This window comes from Cryptotermes secundus, unplaced genomic scaffold (genome assembly GCF_002891405.2).
Source record: "Cryptotermes secundus unplaced genomic scaffold, Csec_1.0 scaffold1191, whole genome shotgun sequence".
In the NCBI taxonomy this organism is placed as follows: domain Eukaryota; kingdom Metazoa; phylum Arthropoda; class Insecta; order Blattodea; family Kalotermitidae; genus Cryptotermes; species Cryptotermes secundus.
The window spans coordinates 527,733-551,335 of record NW_019719382.1 but is presented as its reverse complement, the minus strand read 5'-3'; the positions used below and the strand labels follow the sequence as shown (position 1 = coordinate 551,335).

General features: G+C 39.9%; 2 protein-coding genes across 10 annotated transcripts in view; one reads left to right on the top strand and one right to left on the bottom strand.

The window, feature by feature from the left end:
- Positions 1-1,786: 1,786 nt before the first annotated feature.
- Positions 1,787-14,836, bottom strand: LOC111866407 (SPRY domain-containing SOCS box protein 3). Of its 7 annotated transcripts, none has more exons than XM_023855332.2 (3): positions 14,679-14,835; positions 4,311-4,378; positions 1,787-3,962 (listed from the first exon to the last, which is right to left on the bottom strand). In XM_023855332.2, exon 3 carries the CDS (start codon positions 3,914-3,916, stop codon positions 3,191-3,193), a length of 726 nt encoding a protein of 241 aa, XP_023711100.1. In that variant the 5' UTR covers positions 3,917-3,962; positions 4,311-4,378; positions 14,679-14,835; the 3' UTR covers positions 1,787-3,190. The 7 variants fall into 7 exon arrangements, with proteins under 7 accessions (XP_023711100.1, XP_033608200.1, XP_023711119.1 ...); XM_033752309.1 differs by lacking the exon at positions 14,679-14,835 and adding an exon at positions 13,537-13,655; XM_023855351.2 differs by lacking the exon at positions 14,679-14,835 and adding an exon at positions 13,281-13,499.
- A 5,041-nt stretch (positions 14,837-19,877) lies between these two features.
- LOC111866427 (PITH domain-containing protein CG6153) overlaps positions 19,878-23,603 on the top strand; it is a 22,815-nt gene continuing 19,089 nt past the window's right edge. For all 3 annotated transcript variants that reach the window (XM_033752326.1, XM_023855375.2, XM_023855385.2), the window contains exons 1-2: positions 19,878-20,202; positions 22,958-23,001. In XM_033752326.1, the coding sequence (XP_033608217.1) occupies positions 20,011-20,202; positions 22,958-23,001 (236 nt within the window). In that variant the 5' untranslated portion in view covers positions 19,878-20,010. The remainder of the gene's footprint in view (positions 20,203-22,957; positions 23,002-23,603) is intronic.

Here is a 23,603-nt window from a genome sequence, read left to right as displayed (position 1 = left end):
ACTTAGGAGGACAACTGTAGTCAGGAAATTCAATCATGTAGTCAAGCATCAGACACAGAATATCCCAAATATAGAGCAGGACTACTAACTGCTTGACGATGATATTCAGTTGCCCCTGTTACATGCAAACTAAAGAACTTTCACTTTTCTTACATTTCAGTAATTCTTTCAAGGACTGTAATTCATTCATTAATAGTGTTGTAAATGTAAGTCATTTCCAGTGGGTTATTGTGATCAGGCTGAATCAGAAGCAACTAACAACTATGGAAAGGAAGAGTTGTTTTTATTATAATAATAATGATGATAATAGTGATAGTTGAGGTTATAGTGATTATGATGATGGTCTTGTGGAATGACTGCTCAGTATCATATATCAGAAGATAATCTTAAATGTAGGCTATTTTCAAATATCAGTGGTTATAACATATCATTTCAATACAAACAAGGAAAATGCAATGACTTATTGCAGTGACTGAACAGCATTTAAAGGTCTGTCTTTATGAACATTGTAACTGCCATTCCAAACCAAGATATTTTGTAATCTTTCATGTAGCTCATATAGCTCAGATGTGACTAAGCTGCAAGCTGGATGTGTTTAAATCCTAGCAGAAGCAGGGATTTCTTTTTGCAGCGGTATGTCTAAGCTGGCTTTTGGGCTCACCTAGCCTCCTCTCCAGTGAGGTTCTTTCAGCAGGGTTAAAGCAGCTGAGGCATGAAGCTGACCACCCACTTCCATCTAGTGCCAACACTAAGAATCATAGAGCTATACCTCCACTCTTCCATATGCCTTCATGGCCTGATGCTTAACTAAGCACAAGGATTTTACCTTTGTCACCCAAGTAGCAAATTAGATTTTGAACTTTATTCTGTACACCATTCTAAACTGTGTAATGTCTGAAAGCAGCCCTGTGGTTATTCAAATTAACATCAATGCAACTTACAGCTATTTTGTTATAGTAGTCAACACTTTGAAAGTAAAGTTTTAAATTACAATTATAAAAAGTTGAAAGAACATTAGCTGAAATAGAGCCTGTGAAGTATTATTTATATGTATGAGATTTGAGGTTTTCACTGCAGTGGAAGTTTAAATTGTCATCATCTCGGTTGTGACACCTTGTAGTTATGTCAGTGGCTGGGTAACTTTCATAGATTATGCTGAAAGAAGAAGGCTGGCCAGTCAGAGCCTAGGGCCAAGGAGAGGAGACAGAGGCAAAACACTGGCCCTCCTGTATCTCATTTGGTGTTGGTCCATGCTCTGATTGGCAAGTCTTCTTATTTCCCTCAGACATCCCTTCCCTGTTCCTACATTCCATTTCCAGTCACTTCTAAGGTGAAGATAGAGGGAGCAGGCTTCTCTGAGACACTGGTAACCTCCAACATGGTTACCAGTGTCACAGTTAAAATTATTTATGTATGTTTACATAAGCAACATTTTACCATGCATAAATGTGAAGGATGCAATTTTTGTTATTGTATTAGTCATAAATGTTTAAAGAGATGATGTATGCATATGATTCCAAACATTATAGTACAACAGATTGTTCCATAGTCATATTCATTACAAAGTCTGATTTAGAATTATGGAATCCAGTCCCCAGTTGTGCACATTACCTGTTTGTTGTTCAGTCATATAATTCAATGTGGATATAAAGTTATGTAAATAGACTCTGCCTTGCAGTTTCATAGGTTAATATGTTATTAATCAATTGTACTGTGACCCAAATATGATGCAGGAGGCTAACAGTATTTTATGCCAAGAGAGATAGCTGCAGTGTTACAATGTTGCAAGATGTTACACTTGAACTTGATTTTCCAGTCTGATACCGCATGCATAGTGGGACATTCTTGTGATTTTGAAACACCATTCACTTGCCAACTATTCTGCACCTCTCACGTGAAATTGTTAAACACCTGAAAACATAAGCCTCTAACTTGTCTATGCATCTTACACTTGTGTCTTTGTTTCCCATTTTTGAACACAGTAAAAGGTTATCGAAATAAATGCTGACAGTGCTTAATTTTCAATAAATTGTGTTGAAATCCAAAAACTACAGGAAGTAGGTATGAATTATGAAAACTGTTGCTAACTGTCTTAACCCTCACCCAATGAAAATCATTTACCATATGACTAATAACCCCAAAGTCCCTTGTTTGTGTCTTGGAATTGCTATTTGTACTGTAAAAATAACTCATAAATTTTATTATTGGTCAACAGATGTAGAATTCCATACTGTAATTATTAGGGCAGTCAGATAGGCAGAAAATATGCTCTTTTAATCATAAATTTGTGTTAAATCTTTCCTATAAATGTGTCCGTTATATGAATTTCAAAGCTCTTAATATAAGGTCAATGTTTTAAACTGTTCTGTCAAAATTAAATTGACAGAGGTGTACTCTTGACTTCTTTCCAAATATTCAATAGTGTTTCTGTTACATCTGTGCATTAGGGATATACAGAACTAGTAGGGCAGGTGTATTACTTATTTGCCAACTGCCTTTATTTCTGCACTGCAAAAATCTTTGCAGTTGATGGAATATAATAATGTAACCAATTAGGATTTCAGTAGTTGTGCACTACAAAAAAAACATGGAAATGGATAGCCACTCCATGTAATTCATACTGCACATATAAGTTTTCACTCAAACTCAGTGCTGTCTGCAATATTTTCAGTATAAAACTCATTTGTCCAATTCAGTGCTTTGCTAACACTCTAACCCAATCCCATTCACCCCTAATACTTGAAGCCTGTCCCCAAAAACATTATCCATTTCATTCTCAGTCTTTCAAGTGGACATCTTCCAGGAGATTTTCTCACCAAAATTATGTATGTATTGTATACCTACCCCATCCTGTCAACATTGCCAACTCATCATATCCTCACTTTCATCCTAACAGTACCAAATGACCAGCATAAATCACAGTTCTCACTAGTTGAAAATGGACTAATTTTACTGGAATGTACTTAATTTTCCAGTATTTTACCTTGTAAGGACATGGAAGCAAGTCACCTGTTGTATCAGTGGAATGTTTTCTGTTTAAATCCAAGCATCGCTTCTGTGGGTTACATTGTTTCATCCAGATAATTTTACATGGTACTGTTTTGTTTTCTAGTCCACTTTAAACACTTACTCACTGTCACTTCGGAAAAACTGAGTGGCTAACATGGAATATTTAGTAGACTTTCATTTCTTACACTGAATTCACATATTTGTTGACTGGTTGAAATGGCTGCACAGTATCTGCCATTGGTTCACTCAAGTATCCTTTAATACGTGGAGGCAGAGTCAGTTTATCAAGCTGTGCCTGAGAACTCACTTGTTTAAGAATTACTGCACGACACCTGTCCTGAAGATTTACAAAATCCCTCTTCATAAGAGTGAGTGTCATTTCTGTCTTGGCTGCCGTTGAGCACACTATGGGATACAGCGGTTCACGCACATCATTCAGTCCTTTGAAAGCAATTCCAAGACAAGTGCCATCTTTGTAATATGTTAAAGTACCTGTGATGCCATCAAATAGCACACCCACAGTTGTGGCTTCATTCTCTCTGAATGGTTTTGTGTAATGCGTCCATCGTCCACCATGCCACAGCAGACCTTTATGTGACAGGCCCCAGCCATGTTCATCCTCACCCAGCAAGTTTGTGAATGCATCTACATGCAACCGTGCACGTCTTGTGCCTATACCAAACATCATACTTGTGCCAAAAATCCGTTGCGATATGCCGAGTTCCCAGTAATAGCGTCCATTGTTGAGGACTCTGGTGCCCCTTACACCTGCTGTACCACTGCTCCAGTTGGGATGGAAGTGAGCTACCCGGAGACCAGGACCATATAGCCGTACTTCATCACTGCGGTCTCGCCGATTCCATGTCCAGTGGTCCTCACAACCATGTCGCAAAGGCAACGTGGCCATTACCTGGGCCCAGGACTACTCTCTGACATGCAGATTACCTGCAACACTAGTGAATTAGATTCCTCAAAAGATGTTAATATACATTTAAAGCAGAATCAAACACCAAATATGAAATAATTTAAATTTAAGAAGGGTAGTATAGGTCTGTATGTCTAATTTATTCATTGAAGCTTTCATCAACTAACCACGACTAAATTCCCATGTAGTTCACTTTTTATATATCATGTCCCACAAGGCAATACACTGCAGCAGCAAATTCTCTGGTCTGATCAGTTGAACTGTTGCCAGACCATTAAAACTGCATCAGTGTATAAAATGTTTTCTCCATTCAATAAAAGCTGTAACTGTACTTGGAATTAGCATTGTGTACCCTGTATGCCACTGCATTACTTACTTTCATATGTGCCAAACCAGGAAACCATCATTTGCCTAGAGGTCCCAAAACTGCTTTTGCATGTGCATCTGCATAAAGAAAGAGAGACGAAATACATTAGCATTACCATGTTGTGCTTTTCCATTTGTGAATGATATGTCTTCTAGACAAGAAATCACTACTGTTACACTGAATAGTGAAGCATAAATCTGAAAATTTGCTTTCAGAATTCTACTGCACTATGTTTGCAGTGTGCAGTGAGATATTGCTTCTCAGCCATGATAATGCCAAACATCTCTCAAACTGCAACTGCAATTGTCCTAATCAGATACTATGTGCTTTTCCTTTGCTCTCAAGGCTCAGTTGTCACCACTGTTTTTCAGGTAGGGAATTTCATTATGCCGCAGTAACAGCAGTTTGCGATATATTAGTCAAATGGGGGATATGAATGGGATTTTAACAAGTGGGTAGAGTAATAATATGTGTGTACATCCATTGTGTGTAATGGCACAGTGGTTACCACAGCAGCAATGATGAGTAGAATGATGAAGGTACAATGCATAAATTAAATATCTTCATCAAACAGGGTCCAAGTCCTAACAAGATAGAAATATTCAGCATCTCAGTATGAAAGAGGTTTGGTGAAAAGGCTATGATGCCAGTATTCCTTAAACTGCTTCATTGCATGCATTGAAACTAGAGGCGACTATGCAATTAGAATTGCGCTATAATTTTTATACATAAAAGTAAAAAACAGAAGGTATATTTATCCCTGTTCTTAACTAATTAAGCACTACGCCATGAAGACATATGGAGGGGGTGAAGGTATAACAGCACATTTTCCTGATATCAGCGTTAGCTGGAGCCCCTACTGCTTTACTCTTGGAGAAAGAGCCCCTGCTACCCATTGGATAGGTGGCTGTGTGGACATCAGAACCTGTCTGACAACGTGGAGAAGATAAATTATGTTTATATGAAATTTGTTAATACAGTAAATGATATAATGATACAAATTCCGTCCCAAGTGCAAACAATATATTATTTGTCCTTGATCTTGTTCCTCTACACTGCATGTTTCGGCCTCAGACGGCCATCATCAGGTGTATAACACTCACGTTGCTGTCACACTGCACCCAGCCCAAAATTTAACATTTAAAAACACTTTCCTTGTTATTATCAACATCTACTTCGTTGATATCTGTCTGGTTTGTAGATTATTTTACACACGTTAATTTTGACGTACCTGTAGTAGCACTATAAGATCTTTAGTTCCAATTTTAAAATCCTTTAAAATTTTTCTCTAAATTTTAAATTTAAAATTGTTAGGGTTACTCGACCTATGTCTAAAGTGCTGCAGCGGCTAGTTCTTGTTTCCACACTGTATAGGTGTTATCCTGTGTAGTCTTCCTGTGTGCGTGCCGCTGTTATTCTTTACTACGTGTGTACACACGTACACGTGCTTACCATCAGTCCCGCCCAGCCAGCGAGACCGGCTCTACTAGCTGAGAGGTATCTATAATGCTTCCCCCATCTACCAGAGGTATTAGAGACTGCTGTTGGGCGGGAAACGTCCGTTAATTTGTCTCAGTGACCTCCTTTGGAGATATGAGGTTCTTTTACGTGCCGTAAAGCTACGACACGGGACCCACGGCTTAAAGTCCCTCCCGGAGGACTTGTTCCCTGAATTTTTCCGCCCTTCAAAATTCGACGACCTCCGCCGGGTATTTGAACCCGCGTACTACGAGTCATGAGGTGAGAACGTTACCTCTAGACTACCGAGACCGCTACGGTGATAGTTAAGCTCACGGACAGTTTTTCACCTTTACATTACAGAATTAGTAGGTATGCTTATGATCTGTCTCTGTACAAAATTCGCTATTTTTCCAGTTCTTCATTAGTTACTGCCACCAACACAGTAGGTGAATATGGATTTTGTATGGTCACCAATATATTTTTTTAGATTCAGCAGAATATTTACCGTATAAAAGGTGCATACTTTTCACAGTTTGCTTTATCCACTCCAGTTTTCATCTCTTACAATAATTGCTAACAGTTTTGCTCACATCTCAGAAATTCACAGAGGCAATGATGTGAAAATGAGAGGTGCAAAAGTGGGAGTGGCCATTGGTGACATATTGTTCATAGTGTCGCGTATTTAGGGTCGTGACCCATAGTAACGGGTTCTGGATTGGATGATTGGATTTATTAACGCCTTCTTTTACAATCACTCTTAATCACCAACAATTTCCAATAACTCACAGTACTTTTTCTAAATCTGCTTTCATTAGTCGTTGCTTGGCTATTCCTCTGCAAAGCTTTCACTGTCGTTTCCTGGCAATGGATTTTAACACAGGAACCACAACTGCCACACCCCAGATATCACTGTACTTTAGCGCACATGAAGTCTTCAAATCACACATTAAGTCTTCACTGGTTGACTTTTAATTCTTCTCCATCTATCGACTTCCCATGGCTATATTCTACTGACAACTGCTTAAATTGAGTCTGAGTCTTCTGCTGCAAAAGTCAAAGTCAGTTATGTTATGACCGACGGTCAGTCTACCAGTCTGTCTTGGAATAAAGCACCTATTGGGTGCTTAAGACCATATCTTTATTACTGTCAGGCAGTTGCAGGCTTTTTAATACGGGGCGCTCTCTCTGACGAGAGGACGGGTCTGTCGTTTGCCAGAGTCACAGCAGTGATAAGTGTGTTGTCACCCACTCACTCGTAGAGCTGAGCCCTTAAGAAGCTGCCAATTGTGCAACTGCTCAGGAACTTCCCAGCATTACCGTGTTCACAAGAGCCCTCCACTGGGCCCTATCAGGAGCCAGAAACATGTTACGAACATTTGCAAGAAGTCCGTTGTCAGTATGTACAGTTTACATTATTAGGTGTATGTGTATACAACATATACAAGGCTCTCGACACGGACCACGCACAGAAAACACAGCTTTTCTATTGTTGCATGCGTATCTTTTGAAATTCCTACGTGATCGCTACCCAGGCAGTCCATAGGCGCGCTTGCTGCTGCCTAGCAACGGTCGCAACACGGACACAGAACACTGCTCCTATTGTTTGTTCGTCTGAACATGTTTACTGAGTAGTTGCCTAGCAACAGGGTTTGCTGGCTCCATGGCTTAATGCTTTGAGCAAATTAATCATAATACCAAATTTAATGATAGCCTATAAGTTCGTGGACAAGTGGACAAGATGATGCCGTAAGAAAAGCAGGCTAGCAGGGACATGAACGTGTAACACAATATACGAGCTTACCAAAGCTCGTGAGCTAGGATAATTCAGCTGGTTAAGTGACAGGTTGTGGACTGGCATTGGGAGGCACGCAACTTCCTATGCAAAGAATAACGAGGTACAGCTGTCATTGCGTAAAGCTGACGAGTATCCTCTGGTACTAAGGTTGAGAACACATGGGCTTTACTTTTGACTTGCAGCTGAGCTAAAGCAGTGAGATATTCTCGAGGGGAGAGGGTCAGGTACTTGGGGACTCAGGATGTTTTCAGCGAAGAGAGCAGGGTGCCACGATACGGAATGACTTGCATTGTGTCAGTATCACAACCATTCAGTTGATTAATTACGTGTTTCTATACGAGAAGTGCATGAGATTAACAGGTGAGACAATGTGTATCGGCATATTTCACCATAAAAACTGTCCAGCGGCTTTCGATTAAATAAATATTGCCGTGCACATTTCATTTTTAACCTACTGTTCCATTACATCTACGGTTTTACACGAAATGAAACTGAACTTCGGTAAATAATTTCATAACATTTCATAAGTAGCTTGTCATACATAACATCGATACGTGACATAATGTACACATTTCATTTCACAAAATGACGGAGTAAGTCAGAGGCTTAAATAGTGATGTTGATCATGATGATCATGATGAATTGTCTGTGTAATATAAAAGTAACACAACATGTCCACGTTGGCCTAGTCGCCCTTTCTGTACAGCGCTTGCAGGTACTTCCTGGACAGATACTGGAAATACATACAGATAAAATCAAATAACAGAGACATGGCAACTTTGGAAGAGAATTACAGGTCTGTAGTAGGTGCTACTCAGTTATTATTATTATTATTATTATTGTTGTTGTTGTTGTTGTTGTTATTATTATTATTATTCTCGGTGCGCCCTTGCTACCAGCGTGGTGGGTAAAGATCTCAACATATTTGCAGACGGAGCGGTTTCTCTGAATCATATTTTACAAGCATGTACCAAACCTTTTACGGTGTTACTTGATTAGTGTTTTCATTCACTACAAATGTGTATACCTCGGCTAACTTTAATTTTCTTATGTAATTGGTTTTAATTTATTGACTTGTTATTAATTTTATGCTATCACTCCCAGGTGTCTTATCTTAGTATTAGCAACATTCGTAATATTTCATAAATGTATGTACATATTTCAGTCTTCTTTAGATTTATGTTCACAGATTTATTTGTCATATATGTATTTTGTTTTAATTATTTTCTGTACCTTGTATACTAGTGCTGCCTTTGTAATTGGCCACTGTGCTGTTAAGTTATTGCACGTAAATAAACATGAATTGAATTGAATTGAATCATCATGTTTATCTTTCATAAAGGGCTTCCCCTAGCTATGAGGTATGGCGCGATTACCCCCCCTCCTTCCCATGGCGCCTCGTAACCAGACAGAGAGCTACACAGATCAATAACATGGACCGTCCAAACTTCCTACTCACGAAAGCCAAAGAGAGAGGTTTCAGCATTTTTTCGGAAATTATGCATACCCTGTAACAGTGAACAACCAGCAGTGTACAATTCTCATAGTTTGAAGAGAATGATGAAGATATTTCAGTATTTATAGATACCACCCATTTCAGTGTCAAACGCAACTATTTTAGTGAAGATATTTGATACCTTGCTTGGTTCCTAGGTTATCAGTTAATAGCTGCCGGATTTACATAGCCGTCCCCGAGTGTCACTTCTATGTTGCACACCGTCTGATTTCCAGTTCTCTGCTGCTCATGGTTTGTAGAATTTCTTCTTTCCGCGTTTTACATGCCCATTCCCTGCAACTGGGGGGACTGGGTCCAGCTATATATTGTTTTTTTGGCCACGTATCTTCTTCCATTCGCATGAAGGGCCCATACAATCTCAGTCCTTCCTTCCCTTTTCACCCTTTCTGTTGTTTATCGCTTATTTTTCTTCTTCTTTTATCGTTTGGCATTCTATCAATTCTTGGTTATTTGAACTTCTCGAACAATCCATTTCCAGAAGAGTAGTTTATTTCCTCTCGTCGTTCATAATGCACACCTCACACCCATAACATGCAACTCTCTCCACCATAGTCTCTCCAGTGTCTTTCTACGTTGGTGGAGATATGTGCTTGCCGTCATATTGAATTTAGACTAATTATAGACTAATAATTAATTAAGATAAATAAGGGGGAGTGGTTAAATGTGGTGCGATTATCATGCACTCTTAGCCGAGAAAGATTTGGGAATGACAGTGATCTGTCTGCCCTGTCATTATACCGGAAAAAGTGAGAAAAACTGCAAAATAAATCAAGAAGGAGAGCTGGTTTGCTGCCTGAGATTCGAACCAGTCACCTTTCGAACACACATAGGACACGTCGCAACCGATTGTTAATAATTCGTTAATTTTGAGGTAAATAAGGCAACTGAAACTATAACCCGAATTCTATACAAGTTTTTAATAACATGACTCGATAAATTCCATCGTGCTGGTAAGGAATTTTGAAGCGGTATGTATTTGTTTCCAAATACGATAGTCCAGAATGTTGCACGAAATATTTTATGCATCAGCAAGTATACATGAAAAAATAATTCTGGCTTCATGGAGCAGAGTCCTTCTTCAGAAACTTCTAGTCGCTAAGCCTCTCATCTGGGATGTGACGACATGTAGTTTGGCACTTATCTACCAAACTACACTGCGTCATTTCCCAAAAGACAGTGCTCTTCATAGTCACCGACCGCCGCAACGAGCCCCAAGTGTCACTGCCGTGTTATCAAGAATCTATCACTGGACGTATAATCCTGAGCCAGATGAATCCACTCCATAATTTATCACATTATTTCCTTAATATCCATCGTGTTTTTCATCCGTATACGCCTTCTCTTTCAAGTTATCTTTTTCCACGAAGTTTGGTACATATTTCCCATCTCCCCCTTGCGTGACAGAAATGCAACCCGTCTCATCCTCCGTCGTATCGCTCTAATAGCAGGTACGGATTGCAAACTGCGATGTCTCCGTCCTTCTGTAGGCCCTACTTCTTCCCTTTTTTAGGTCCGAAAATTCTCCTCAACACTTTCTTCTCAGACACTCTATGTACATATTCTTCTTGGGGTAAGCATCCCTATTTTCGCATCCATAAATCTATTTTAGCTATCCCTGTACCAGGCTGTGGAGGCCCATAGACTTGTAAGACGTCGAGGCTCCTACATTTTCTCTAGACAAGCGGCTCGCAGATGGCGGAAAGGTTGTCAGCCTTACGCCCCGGCCGCCCTTAACCCCCAAGGAAGATTCCTGGTACCCATTTCAGTTAGAGGCTGAGCCGACCTCAGGGCCATAGTGCGACTGGAAGGATTAGGTCAATTTCAAAAATCCATCTCATCGGGACTCGAACCCGCGACCTTCCAGATTGTAGCATAGTGCCTCAACCAAATACACTACCGTGAACCCTTTTCGCAGTTATAACGAGTGAAATTGGGAGCCGGGATAGATCAGTCGGTAAAGCGACTGGCTACGGGCTGGACGACCGAGGATTCGGAGTTCGAGTCCCAGTAGGGTAAAGAATTTTCTCTTTTCAACTTCGTTCAGATCGGCTCTTGGGCCCACCCTACTTCCTATCCAATGGGTACTAGAGGCTCTTTCCCCGGGCGTAATGTGGCCGGGGCGTGAAGTTGACCACTCACCTCCAACTAGTGTCGAGGTCAAGAAAATGTGGAGCTATACAGCCACGCCCTTATACACCTTCATGGCGTATCGCTTAATTAGTTAAGCACAGGGACAACTTGACCTTAAGGAGTAAAACTGTAGTATTGCATATTGCATATCTCAGCGTATAATTCATAACCATAGCAGTTCATGCAATAGCAATAAACAAATAAATAAATAAGAAAGAACCGAACTTATCTCTCAATATCTGCTGCCGAACTAAAAGCATGAATAAACAAGAACAGATGTTTGTACATTCATGCTGCATACGCCCATATAGCTGTAACATCTGCCATTTTGCTTTTACTCAACACCGTGCATTCAAACTGCCAACGAACTCCGTGGAACAAAACCCTTCTTGAGGAGCTGATGGTCGTTCAACTGCATATGGAATTCTCAGCCTTTCATAGAAATCGGGACTTCCATTGCCATGTTTTCAAGAGCCCCTCTTCCCAGTGAACCAGATGAATCCAGTACTCACTCTTGCGCTCTCTCCATTAAAATCACTTTCAGTATTTTAAGAGTGAGCTACTAGACGACAGAGGAGAGACTTTACTGTTCTGAACGTCGGCTCTGGGACCCACCTCACTTCCCATACAATCGAGACCAGAATCTGTTTTCTCGCGGTCAGAGTGGCCGGGGCGTGAAGCTAACCACTTGCCTCCATTTGGCGCCAAGATTAAGATTACGTTCAATTGTACCTCTGCTCCCCAAAATGTCTTCATGGCGTGTTTCTTAATTAAGATTAGAGTCAGCTATACCTTATTGGTATTATTTTTACTGACATCAACACCTAGATCTTCTAAACAGTCTCTGCTCTTTAGATTTTCCGGCTGACATTTTATATGCATTTCTTATTTCTTCCACTCGTATTGGCATGCGTAAGTTAGCTCCACCTTTCTTACTTTCCATTGCTCTTGGCCCATTTCACTTTCTCACAACCTGCACAGTTTCTGCATTTCTGTTCGTGTCTTGTAACAGAACATTACTAAAAATATTGGTAAGAAATATAACAAATTTGTCCTGTGCAAATGATCACGTATTATTGTCCAGAATTGAAAATGATTTACTTATACACGTTTATGTTGTTAAGCTGATATTGGAATAATTTTGTATAAACATTTCCGTTAATGAAGCGAAAGCAATTAGTTGCCGTTTGCAAAATATATAAAAGATTTAAGACAATCATAACAAAGAAATAATAGAACGAATATGTATACCTAAATATAACAAGCTCAAAGGGGTAGAAAATTCTGAAAAATAAACATAAAATATTTGTACGCACTTTTAAAGGGGATTGACTAAGACACTGGCTTGAAATGATGTTCAGGAGCGAAAACTGGAAATTATACAAAATTCAAGGACACGTATTAGTTAACAATGGTACAGAAATGTAGTCATACTCGTAAATGAGCGTAAGGTGAGATGTTAAAATAAATGAAAGAGGCAAAACTGAGAACTTACTAGAGTTATATCTGGTTGTACGCGGTACTAACTAACTAACTAACTAACTCGCTCCATGGAGCTCAGCCCTTCTTGAGAACCCAATAGTTTCTTGGTCATTCAAGATATTCACAACACTCTACGGAACCAAACCTATTTCTTTACCGTGTTCAATAGAGCCTGCCACTGGTCCCTGTTCTGAGATAGGCAAATCCTTATATATTCTTTATTTGACATCCACTTTATTATTATCCTCCCATCTACGTATAGGTACACATATTTTTAGTGGTCTCCTTCCTTCAGGTCCTCTCACCAGAACACTGTACGCGTGAAAGCGATTACTGGTAAACATGTGTGGTATCGTACAAGAGACGGAAGGACCGTGCAAAATAGAATGTGTGAAGATAGATAACAAACGTTAGGATGAAAATATGGAAATACAAACAATACAGCAAGAATTGGAGGAAGACCAAGGAGACATTGGAATGAGGATTCTAAAGTTGGAACAGACGTTAAAATATCTAATCCATAAAGACAAGAAGGTATTAGAAATGTTGTTTGAACATTTGAGCTGGGAGGTCCTATATCAATAATGAAACGCACTTCAGTGGTGTATCTCGTTAGCCTTAGCAGCAATAGCATCACCATTCCTGTTTTTCAGCACTCACGGATTAGTCTGTCCTTTTCCTATTCAGAATTGATTCTGGCAGTAATCCTAGTACGGGGATCGATCCGTCACAAGGAATTTATTTTCACACGACAAGAGAATACGAAAATCTTGGATGTTTGCGTATATCAGTACAACAGCGGAACGCACTTCACTGCTCGGCCATTTCGTTCATAAACTTGCGTCACTTACACATTCCCTTCTTCGTATGTGTCCCGCTTTTAGGCCTTACACCCTCCCTTTCTTCGCAAAGGATACGAGTATGCTTCTTGGTCACTGAGCTTCGTAATTTCTGCACTTGGATACGCACACTATTGATTGGTTCCTTTATATCCTCTGCCTATGCCTACCACAGGCACGCCTTATGGGAACACCGTAACCGTCCATACTCTTCTTGGCCCACCGTCTAGCAGAATTATTGCCCGACTGATCGATCCTCGCACCCGTCTGTCACGGCTTTCACAATCTGAAGCACATGTTGGAATTTTATTTCCGTAAAACGTGTCTGTCGGTTGGAACGTCACTACTTATGCGGCCCAAATAGAAGTTTGTGAAATTAAAGAGGTTTCATATACCGAACTGAAAGCTGTCCCATGGAGAATCAGTAGAACATGATGATCAAGCAAAGATTTTATGTCTGAAATAACTGCATGCGATCATTCGACACAGTTTTTGGAGCAGAGGGGAAGGTTGGAGGATTTAATTCTGATTGAATTGCAGTAGTTGGAGAGATACAAAAGAATGGTCTGAAGAAAAAATTTAGTTCGAAAACAAAGTTTTTATTTTTAAAGGCTAGCTTTCAATACAAGAATCTTATATATTTTGTTATGCTGTTTTGACTTAGGCCTATACACCCAGATGTGCTTGATCTTCCGGACTTCTGCCCTTTTGAAAAAGATAAGAATTTGTACTTTTTTACCCAAGTTTTTGTATCAAAATTTATTCTTGTTAATATTGTTTAAAGACACCATTCAAATGCGTGTATCATATGCTCAGCGCGGTATTGGATTTACTTTATATCCATATTTTGAAAAAGAAAATCCTTCGAAACAGTATAAAATTGCGAAAAGGAACACGCTGAGACGCTCCAAATTTATGGTATTTTGTAAATAACTTCCAAGGTGGAAGGGGTTTTGAAAACGTGACTAACAACTGGAAGCTCTGCATAATTTTCTGGTGTTTTGTCAAGTCATTGGAGTTGTTTGTTGTCTACCGAAGTCTGTGAGATCAGTAGCTGCAAGCAGGTCCCGTTGTCTGATGTGTGTGTGTGTGTGTGTGTGTTCGTGGGGGTGGGTGAGATGACAGCCGAGTATTGTGATAACACTTTCACTTACCCATTGATTTCTGCTGAATTGTCTCAACACCAAACCTTTGAAGACGAACCATGGTAACTGTGACGTCCATATCATGCGTGGGGTCTCACTTAGCGCCTACAGGACGACGTCGCCATAGCGTCTGCGCAAGGGAACGGCATGCAACTCTAAAAATGGGCGAATCGATAAGTAAGTGTATAACCTCACAGCAAGTGTATCACATGTTGTGGGTTTTGCGTTTCGTTATCACGCGCTTTGCAGCAAACATTTTCGAGAATTGATTCTCGACATAATATTCCGCTTTTACTGCGTTTCTCTGAGCAAGGTGCGGAATAAGTATGACGTCATCACCTGCCATCCTGTAACCAAAGCTGATGTTACTGGATCCTGTTGATTTATTTTGAAGTCGATAAGCAGTTGAACGCGCTCGCGCACGCGCACACGCACACTCATATGAGTATGAGTATGAGTAATACACGTGCATAAAGGTAAACGGTAAAGTTGTCTCTATGCTTAATCAGGCTCCACATACTCAACGTGCATACTGGCTGGAAGTGAATGATGAGCATCACGCCACAGCCGGCTTACTCTCAATTCCGGGCCTCAGCCGGTCTCCTACGCACCATTTCAGATGCAAAGCTTATCTGACAACTCGAGTAATGGCTCCATGTGGCGTGTAAGGAAGCTGGCATAGCGCATTTGAGATACTCTTCCGGCATTTCTCTGAATGGAATAAGGAAATTCACGAAACCTCTCATTCAGAACAGTGAGTTTACTGGCCGGAATCTAAACTATTATATGTTTTCTTCTTCGATTACTATTTACGAAACAGAAACACATTTTAACAAATAATGTACTGTGTATTATGATGCATTTTTCCCTAAGCCATCGCTGTCAACTTTATTATTCATGATATTATAGGCCACCCTGACGAAAGCGACATACTAATTATTTAAACTAAGCGAAACCTGTTCATGTTGATTAAATGTCAATGACTAACAGAGATGTTGGATGTTGGGGGGGGGCTTCACATAGGAATTTATTCTCCTTTCCAAATTTAGCCGGTCTAGAAAACCGAGATTAACGGCCGTGGGAATCCGTTACGCTGACCACGCGACACCCTCTATCCGCAAAAGTTGGCACTAACTTCGCCGACAAGCGGCGTTCGCTTAGTCGGTATAAGTGTAGTTCGCTTGCGGAATAAAGGCCATGGGGTTAGTTTTTCCCCAAATTTAGAACGCGTGCGACATTTCTGTCGGCAGAATTAAATCTTCGCATTTAAACGTGACCTATAATAATTCTTGTGTCCATTAAAACCTCCTAGATGACAGAATTTGGGATGAAATCGTGATATAAACAGAGACACTAAACCCACGGAGTGGGACAGATTTCAAATATTTTGGAACAACAATAACAAAAGAAGTCACGAATAAATTAAAAAGAGGTTAAATTTGGTGAAGGCTTGCTAAAATCACTTTGCTTTCCAACTTTCTATCAAAAAAGTAGAAAGTAAGGTATGTAAATTATAATGTTGCCTGTCGTACAGAGTGATCCTAAATTATTGTCGGAGTTTACGTTTATAGGCCACAGAAACCTCTACAATTTTTTAGAATCACATTAAGAAATATTATAGCCTTGACTGAGGTCCTTAGATTTTCGCGGTTGAAACTTATACAGATGTGGGTACAAACTTATTTTCCTCTTAAAATCACCAGGAAGAAATACACCATCAAAATGCTATCGTCTAGAAATAAGTGTTATAAATTCTTAAGATACCAGAATCAAATCATAATTTTGAGGACAATTAAACGATCAGATCTACTGTAACGCACATCTGCAAATTTCCTTTGTATGTTTTCAAATTTGTTGGAATCTGCTAATGTAAGATTATTCAAGGTGACCAAGGCACACTCAAGTTTTGACGTAATGAAAGCATCATATTAAAGCTTAAAGCAATCCAGGGAAAAAAAAAATATTATTTATGAAATTAATGACCTCCAGAAGCCCCCTGTGCCAGAGAATACACATAATATAATTGCTGACAAAAATACATATGATTAGGTAAGGTATCCGCCAACAGAACAAAACAAATGGGTTTTCAATCAATCAATATTTCTCGGAATTTTATTGCTTACCGCTACATGTTTAGGTCCTCACGGGACTATCATCAGGTAGTATTATATAATACGAACAAGGTTAATTGAACTCCCTGCATGTGGATACAAATTTTGGTGCAAGGCGTCCATTTGATAAAAGTTGCAAAATGTATGCCTTACGTCATGATGAGAATTTCAATATTACCATTATCAAAATATCAGAAAATATGCAAGGTATTTTACGAGGGTGTGAATGAATGAATGTATAAGGGGTGGGCATTCTTGGCCCTTGCATCGCGACCTTTTACGAGGGTAAGTCAATAAGTAAGTTACAAATGGATATAGAACTTAAACAAATAAGAGTACTGATTTGAAAAAATGCTTTTATTTCTCAACATAATATCCCTGCACATCGAGGCACTTGTCCCATCGTTTCACAATCCCCTGAAAACCAGCAGCATAAAATTCTTTGGGCTGCTGTCGGAACCAGACGGTGACTTCCCTTTCTACAACTTCATCGTCGGGAAAATGTTCAGCAGAAAGATAGTTTAAGATGGCCGAACAAATGGAAGTCGCTTGGAGCAAGACTCATCACCTGTGACAGTTTGGGCATGCATATCGTGTCCTTCATCGTTGTAGTGATCGAAATGCTGTAATGCCAGACCCATTCATTGCACATTGTGTTGTGGGGTCAGCATGCGCGGCACCCATCGTGCACAGACTTTGTGAAAACCCAACCTTTCATGCGACTTCCATTTGTTCGATCCTCTTAAACATCATCTTTCGTCTGAACATTTTCCCGACGATGAAGCTGTAGAAAGGGAAGTCACCGCCTGGTTCCGACAGCAGCCCAAAGAATTTTATGCTGCTGGTTTTCAGGGGCTTGTGAAACGATGGGACAAGTGCCTCAATGTACGGGGAGATTATGTTGAGAAATAAAAGCATTTTTCAAATCAGTACTCTTATTTGTTTAAGTTCTATATCAATTTGTAACTTACTTATTGACTTACCTACGTATTTAAAATATTGATGGATAGTACTATATTGAAGGTAATTAATATGTTAAAAATATTATATATTAAGGATATAGAATTTAGAATTACGAACAAAGAACTAAATGTTACACAATTGGAATAACTAAAAATATTAGAACAATATTGTCATGTATAAGGGGTTTTGCGTGACAAACATTAATGGGTTATTTTGATGACTGCGTTTATTGGCACTTCTTTACAAATACAATTGATTATAATAGCTCGCACATTGAACTCCTTCTGAATGCCGTATGAAGAACCTGTGTGAAATATCTCTCCCGAGTCGCTCACTGATCTCTGACTGATCTTTACTACTACTGCTGCTGCTACTTCTGAGCCTGAGTCTTATGTTACGACCGACGGTCCTTCGGCCAGTCTGTCTTGGAATAAAGCACCCATCTGGGGCTTAAGACCAGATTTTTATTACTGTCAGACACTTGCGGGTTTGTTGATGTGGGGCGCTCCCTCTGACGAGAGGACGGGCCTGTCGTTTACAATTGCTGCTGGCCCACACCATCGCTGTCATTCTCGGATCCGAGTTCCCTTGGACTCGTGACCATACTTTACTGTCTTAGATTCGAGACTTCCCTTTTTGTTGCCTCCTACAACTCGCAAGGCTACGGTGTAAGTATCTGAACCTGCCTCCGCACGGGACTACTACTACTTCACGAAATACACTGCCTTTCTTAACTTCCAGAGAACCGAATAGAGATCGCCATTTCCCACAGTTCGTGTTATTCTTCTGTTTTTCCTTTTCCATGAAACGTATGTCGAATCGTTTGCAATGATAAACACTTAGAGAAAATCTATCCGTAAGTTTCGTCGTAAATATCCTGATTCGGCAGTTCTCACGAAGACGTGTGTAACCAATATTATGAAAAAGTGGAGTGTTATGTCATTCTGCAGAACTTCAGTGCTGCGGAGATTATTCTTGTAGACTTTTCCCTTCAGGTTTCCCGAAAAATGAAAATCGCTAAAACAGAGATCTGGGGTTGTGGAAGGCCACAGTCTTCTGCTGATTATTCTCTCTCCAAACATTTCCAGTATTGCGATCATGGTTGCATTAGTCGTACGTAGCGTAGCGTTGTCCTGCTAAAAACATCCATATTGTCTTCAGCAGTCGGCTGTTTGAAGAATGGATTCAGTAAATCATTAACGTAGCGGTCAGAGTTCACGGTTTCGTGAACAATAAAAGGCCAATGATTCGCCGTGGACTTACAGCACACCACGCCCCCAACTTTCCACTATGTAATCGCACTTACTGTATAGCGTGAGGATTTTCATCGCTCCATATTCTTACATTTTGTGCATTGACATGTCCACTAACGTGAAACCACTCCTCATCAGTCATGAACAGAAGCTGTGGATTCACGATTGCATCGTGCACATTTTGCAGCAGCCAGTTGCAAAAACGAATTCTTGCTGCACAATCTGGTTGTTTCAGCTCATGCACAATTGTTATTTTATAGTGGCGAAATTTGATTGATTCTGTGGCCTTGAAAGCAGATCCTAGAGAAACACCGGTTTCATTTGCTAAGCGTCTTAACGATTTTCGAGGACTGATCTGTAGTCGTGCCTCAATATCCCGAACCTCTTCTTCAGTCGGCACAGTCCTCTTCGATTGCTTCTTTATGTCACACACTGAACCTGTGGCCCGAAACTTTTTCATAAGCTTGGATACACACGACTTTGTGGGAACTGGCGAGTCAGGATATTTACGACGAAACTATATACTGGAATGAGCGCCACTTCCGTCATTGATGGGGTGTATGATCCGTAGTTGGTAGAACTCACGGATCATCAAGTACCAGAGCGTTACAGTGAAGTCTAGTCATGAACTCCGTAATGAACCTGGTTCTCAGGGCTCCTCATTTTTATTTCATATTGGAGGTCCCAGATGTTCAAATGTTTTCAAATTATTTATTACTTAATACGTCATATCTTCTCAAAGCAGAGTGTAAATAGCGATCACCATTATTATTAAAATCAGCTGTATATTATCTACAGTTAAAAAATTCTCCATAGTGTCCCTGTTATGACAAAATGTTTACGGTTCTGGTCAACATTGTAATTCGTGATAGTGCGCTGTGGTTCTAACCACGGATCGCTTTCAAAGATTAATGCCTGGAGACCGATTCGAATGGTCTGGTGGGGTACATTTAATGCAATTAATCACTTGATGTCAACGAGGCATTGTAGTTCGGTGTAGTGATTATTATTGCAATGTCTGGGCATAGACATGGGCGACATGGGTGTGATGGAGATCACAATCACGATGAAACACCAGAAATGGGGTTACAGTATAGTTTGTACTCTAAAATTGACCTTGGAAATTTAGAATGCCTGAATGAGAAATGCGAGGGTTCTGGGAAAGATGTGTTTAAAGCATGGGAAGATCGGTTTGATTTTGAAAAGGTTAGCTTTGTGTGTCGTGCTGTTTATAAACATTTTCTAATTGTATCATTTGATAATTTGTCTAAAGAGGTGAAGTACATTACCTGATGTAATGTTAGGTTCTGTTTGAAAGGTTCACATATTTGATGCGTTCTGATGGACACGTGAATAAAGCAGGGATAGATTGAACACTGATTCTTACTTATCATTCGATCCACGTGGAAGTAACAAAAATAACACTTTCAGCCGAGATTACTGGATCATGCAGCATTCTTGTTACACAAACCTGCATGTGGGATTCTGTCATCCCAGAAAGCAGTATTTCCATTCATTTAAAAGCTTTGGCTGTTTCAGTTTTGTCACTGTTTTTATGACCATTTGATAACAGTCGTTCATGTAATATTAGGCCATTGTGTGCAATAGAGATTCAGAATCAGGTTGTCATCCAACTCTCACCTATAATGATGAATTATGCATAGGGCTAAATGAAAACGTGTAACCAGTGTTCCAATAAGTATTATATATTGGCCAATTAAAAGCAAATGTATCTTCCCTTTTTCATATAAAAATGTGTAATTGTCCACTAATTTAATGCCATCCATGACTTCTTATACACACATTAAATCCAAATTTTACTTTGCAAATGTTCATGCTATTGAAGTTAATGAACCTGACTTTTAGAGCGTCCAGATATTCCATGTTTGAAATTCTATGTCTTCCCCTCCTTATTTTGTGCCAAAGAATCCATCCAAATCTGAGGCCGTCTGTATCATTTTGTTATTTGTAGGCCATCTTGCATAGATGCATTTAAGTCCCGTGATTGTTATGTCACTTTAATCCATTTCTGTGGCAAACAAAAAGGAACACAACCCGAAGTTTACTATGCTACAGTATCTTTATTCAGCAGCTGATATGGTGTTGTGAAGTTGGAACAAATTAGATAAGCAGTCTGTTTATCATAAGTTTGGTTTGATTTTGTTGTTTGAGAAACGGTGCATACATTCCAAATACATGGCATAAATTCACAGTAGCAAAATTTCATATCAAGCTTCTGCTTATACCTTCCAGTTTAAATCAATATTTATGTCCATTTTTTTGCTTGGAATGGGCAGATTATGTCTCAGATTCAGTCCTGCTTAGTGCCTATCCCTTGTGATGTGCTGCACTTCTTTCTCACAAGCAAGGCAATAGGAATCAAGTCATGGCAGATTAACTCGCATCTGATGTGGTGAAAGTACCACTACTAAAGATTAGGTTAGTTGAAATGTGTGTTTGATTTGTTTAATACAAGGTGGTTCAAATATGAGCGGGACTGATTAAAAAAAAATAATTGCCAAACACACTTGCACATGTCAGTCTTCAACGTACTCCCCTCTGGAGTCAACACATTTTTTCCAACGTTCTGGAAGCATCCTGGTGCCCTTTTCAAAAAAGGCTTGTGGTTGGAGGCATATCCACTCCCAAACAGTCTGGATGATGGCGTCGTCCACAAACCGCATGCCTTTGGGGCCAAATCGGGACTGTACAGCAGATGTGTCAGAAGGTTCCATTTCAGTTTCCGGAGGGTTTCCATTGTTGTTTTGGCCATATGGGGGCATGCATTGTCTTGAAGGAAGGCTACCCGCTTTCCACCTCTCTTCTGCTTAAATCGGATCTTTTCCTTCACGTCTGTTGCCAGGAGGTCTGAGTAATAAGCTGCATTGACTGTTCTAGCATCTGTCAGAAAGTCTACATGGATAACCCCTGCCAGTCCCAGAAGAACGTTGCCATCCCTTTACCTGCCGAACAGCTCCCCTGCGCTTTCTTGGGTTTGGGAGAACTGGTATGCTGCCACTCGCGTGATGACTGCTGGGACTTGGGAATGAAGTAGTGCACCCAAGTTTCATCGGTGGTCACTATAGACATCAAAAATGCATCACCTTTATCTTCAAACTGCTGTAGGAGACGACTGGCAGCTTGCATGCGCACCATTTTGTTCACGTCCGTCAAAGTGCATGGTACCCACCGTGTATTCACCTTGCGATAGTGCAGGTGGTATTTCACAATGTCTTCTACACTACCAACACTGATGGACAGCATTGCTCTAAGTTCCTTGATAGTGATGTGCCTATTCTCACAAATAGGTGTGTCTGCACGATCAATGTTCGGCTCGGTGACGGATGTTCATGGCGAACAATCACACGGTTCATTCTCCACGCATGCTCTGCCCTCTCTGAAGCACTTACACCACTCAAACACACGGGTCCATGAGAAACACTTTTCCCCATACTGTTGTTAGAGTTTGTGGTGAATTTCAGCGGACGGGACGTTTTCTCCAACGAGGAATTTGATCACAATGCATTGTTCCACGCTCCGCGGTACCTTCTGTTCGCTCATCACTCTAGCAACTCCCAGACAGGACTGAACAGGTTTTAACCCTAACAGGAGGGAAGGTGGAGGTTGTGGCTTCACTCTCTCAAGGTCGCACAGCTGCTGCGCGGTGCGGCTTGTTTACACACAAATCAGTCCTGGTCATATTTGAACCACCTTGTATGTTGACAGTTGTGACTCACATTTAAACCAATTAATGGTCTATTTTCTTGTTTGTGCATATGTGCAAGATCCTAAACGTTGTCATACATATATATTAATCCTGTTTGTTTCTCCACACATTATGTAACATTTAAATTTGTATGCTCTAGGGGTTTTCTGTAATGTGACATTGAATTAGAATGTTAATTGTCCAGTACTGCATAACAGAAAAAAAAATTCTCACTGAATTAAACTTTCATTGCAGTATGTGGAGAGTGATGCTGATGAGGAACTGCTCTTTAACATCCCGTAAGTTCAAGGTTAATTTTGTATGTTTCTGCCCTTCCATTTTAGAAGTTACTCAGAATATGTACATGAATAAAATAGGAAATAAAATGACACTGAGAAGAAATTTTATCATTGTAACTTCAGAGCTGTTAAATAATAATTTTAGTTCTTTTACAGTAATGAAAAAATAACATCAGGTCCATTAATTTACTCATATAAAGGAATAGTGTATTATGTATAAAAATACCACTGTTTTCAACCTGAAAAACAGAAACACTGTTTGGCCAATTTTTTCAAAATCAGTACTAGTCATTGGAGTCAGTAGGACTTGTTGAATGTAAATTTTATAGATTTGATCCGCAATAAGACATAAGTATCTTTTAAAGTTACTTTGATGTTTGGCTCATATCTCCCACACATTAAACAGCACATGCTGAATGTCATGTCTTTTATTTTTAAGTTAATGTTTATAAATATAGGCAGCTTGCCGATTTTCTGCATATACACCTCTAAAAAGGTGAGGAAGCCATAAAATATATGCAGTGCCAGATTTTAAATTTTAAAAAATTTAAGGTCACTGTTGTGACCAGCTAAGTTGATCTTCTCACCCATGGGACCATGGG

Coding starts and splice junctions, on each gene's coding strand:
- LOC111866407 (XM_033752320.1), bottom strand. CDS start 3,916: ATGGCCACGTTGCCTTTGCGACATGGTTGTGAGGACCACTGGACATGG.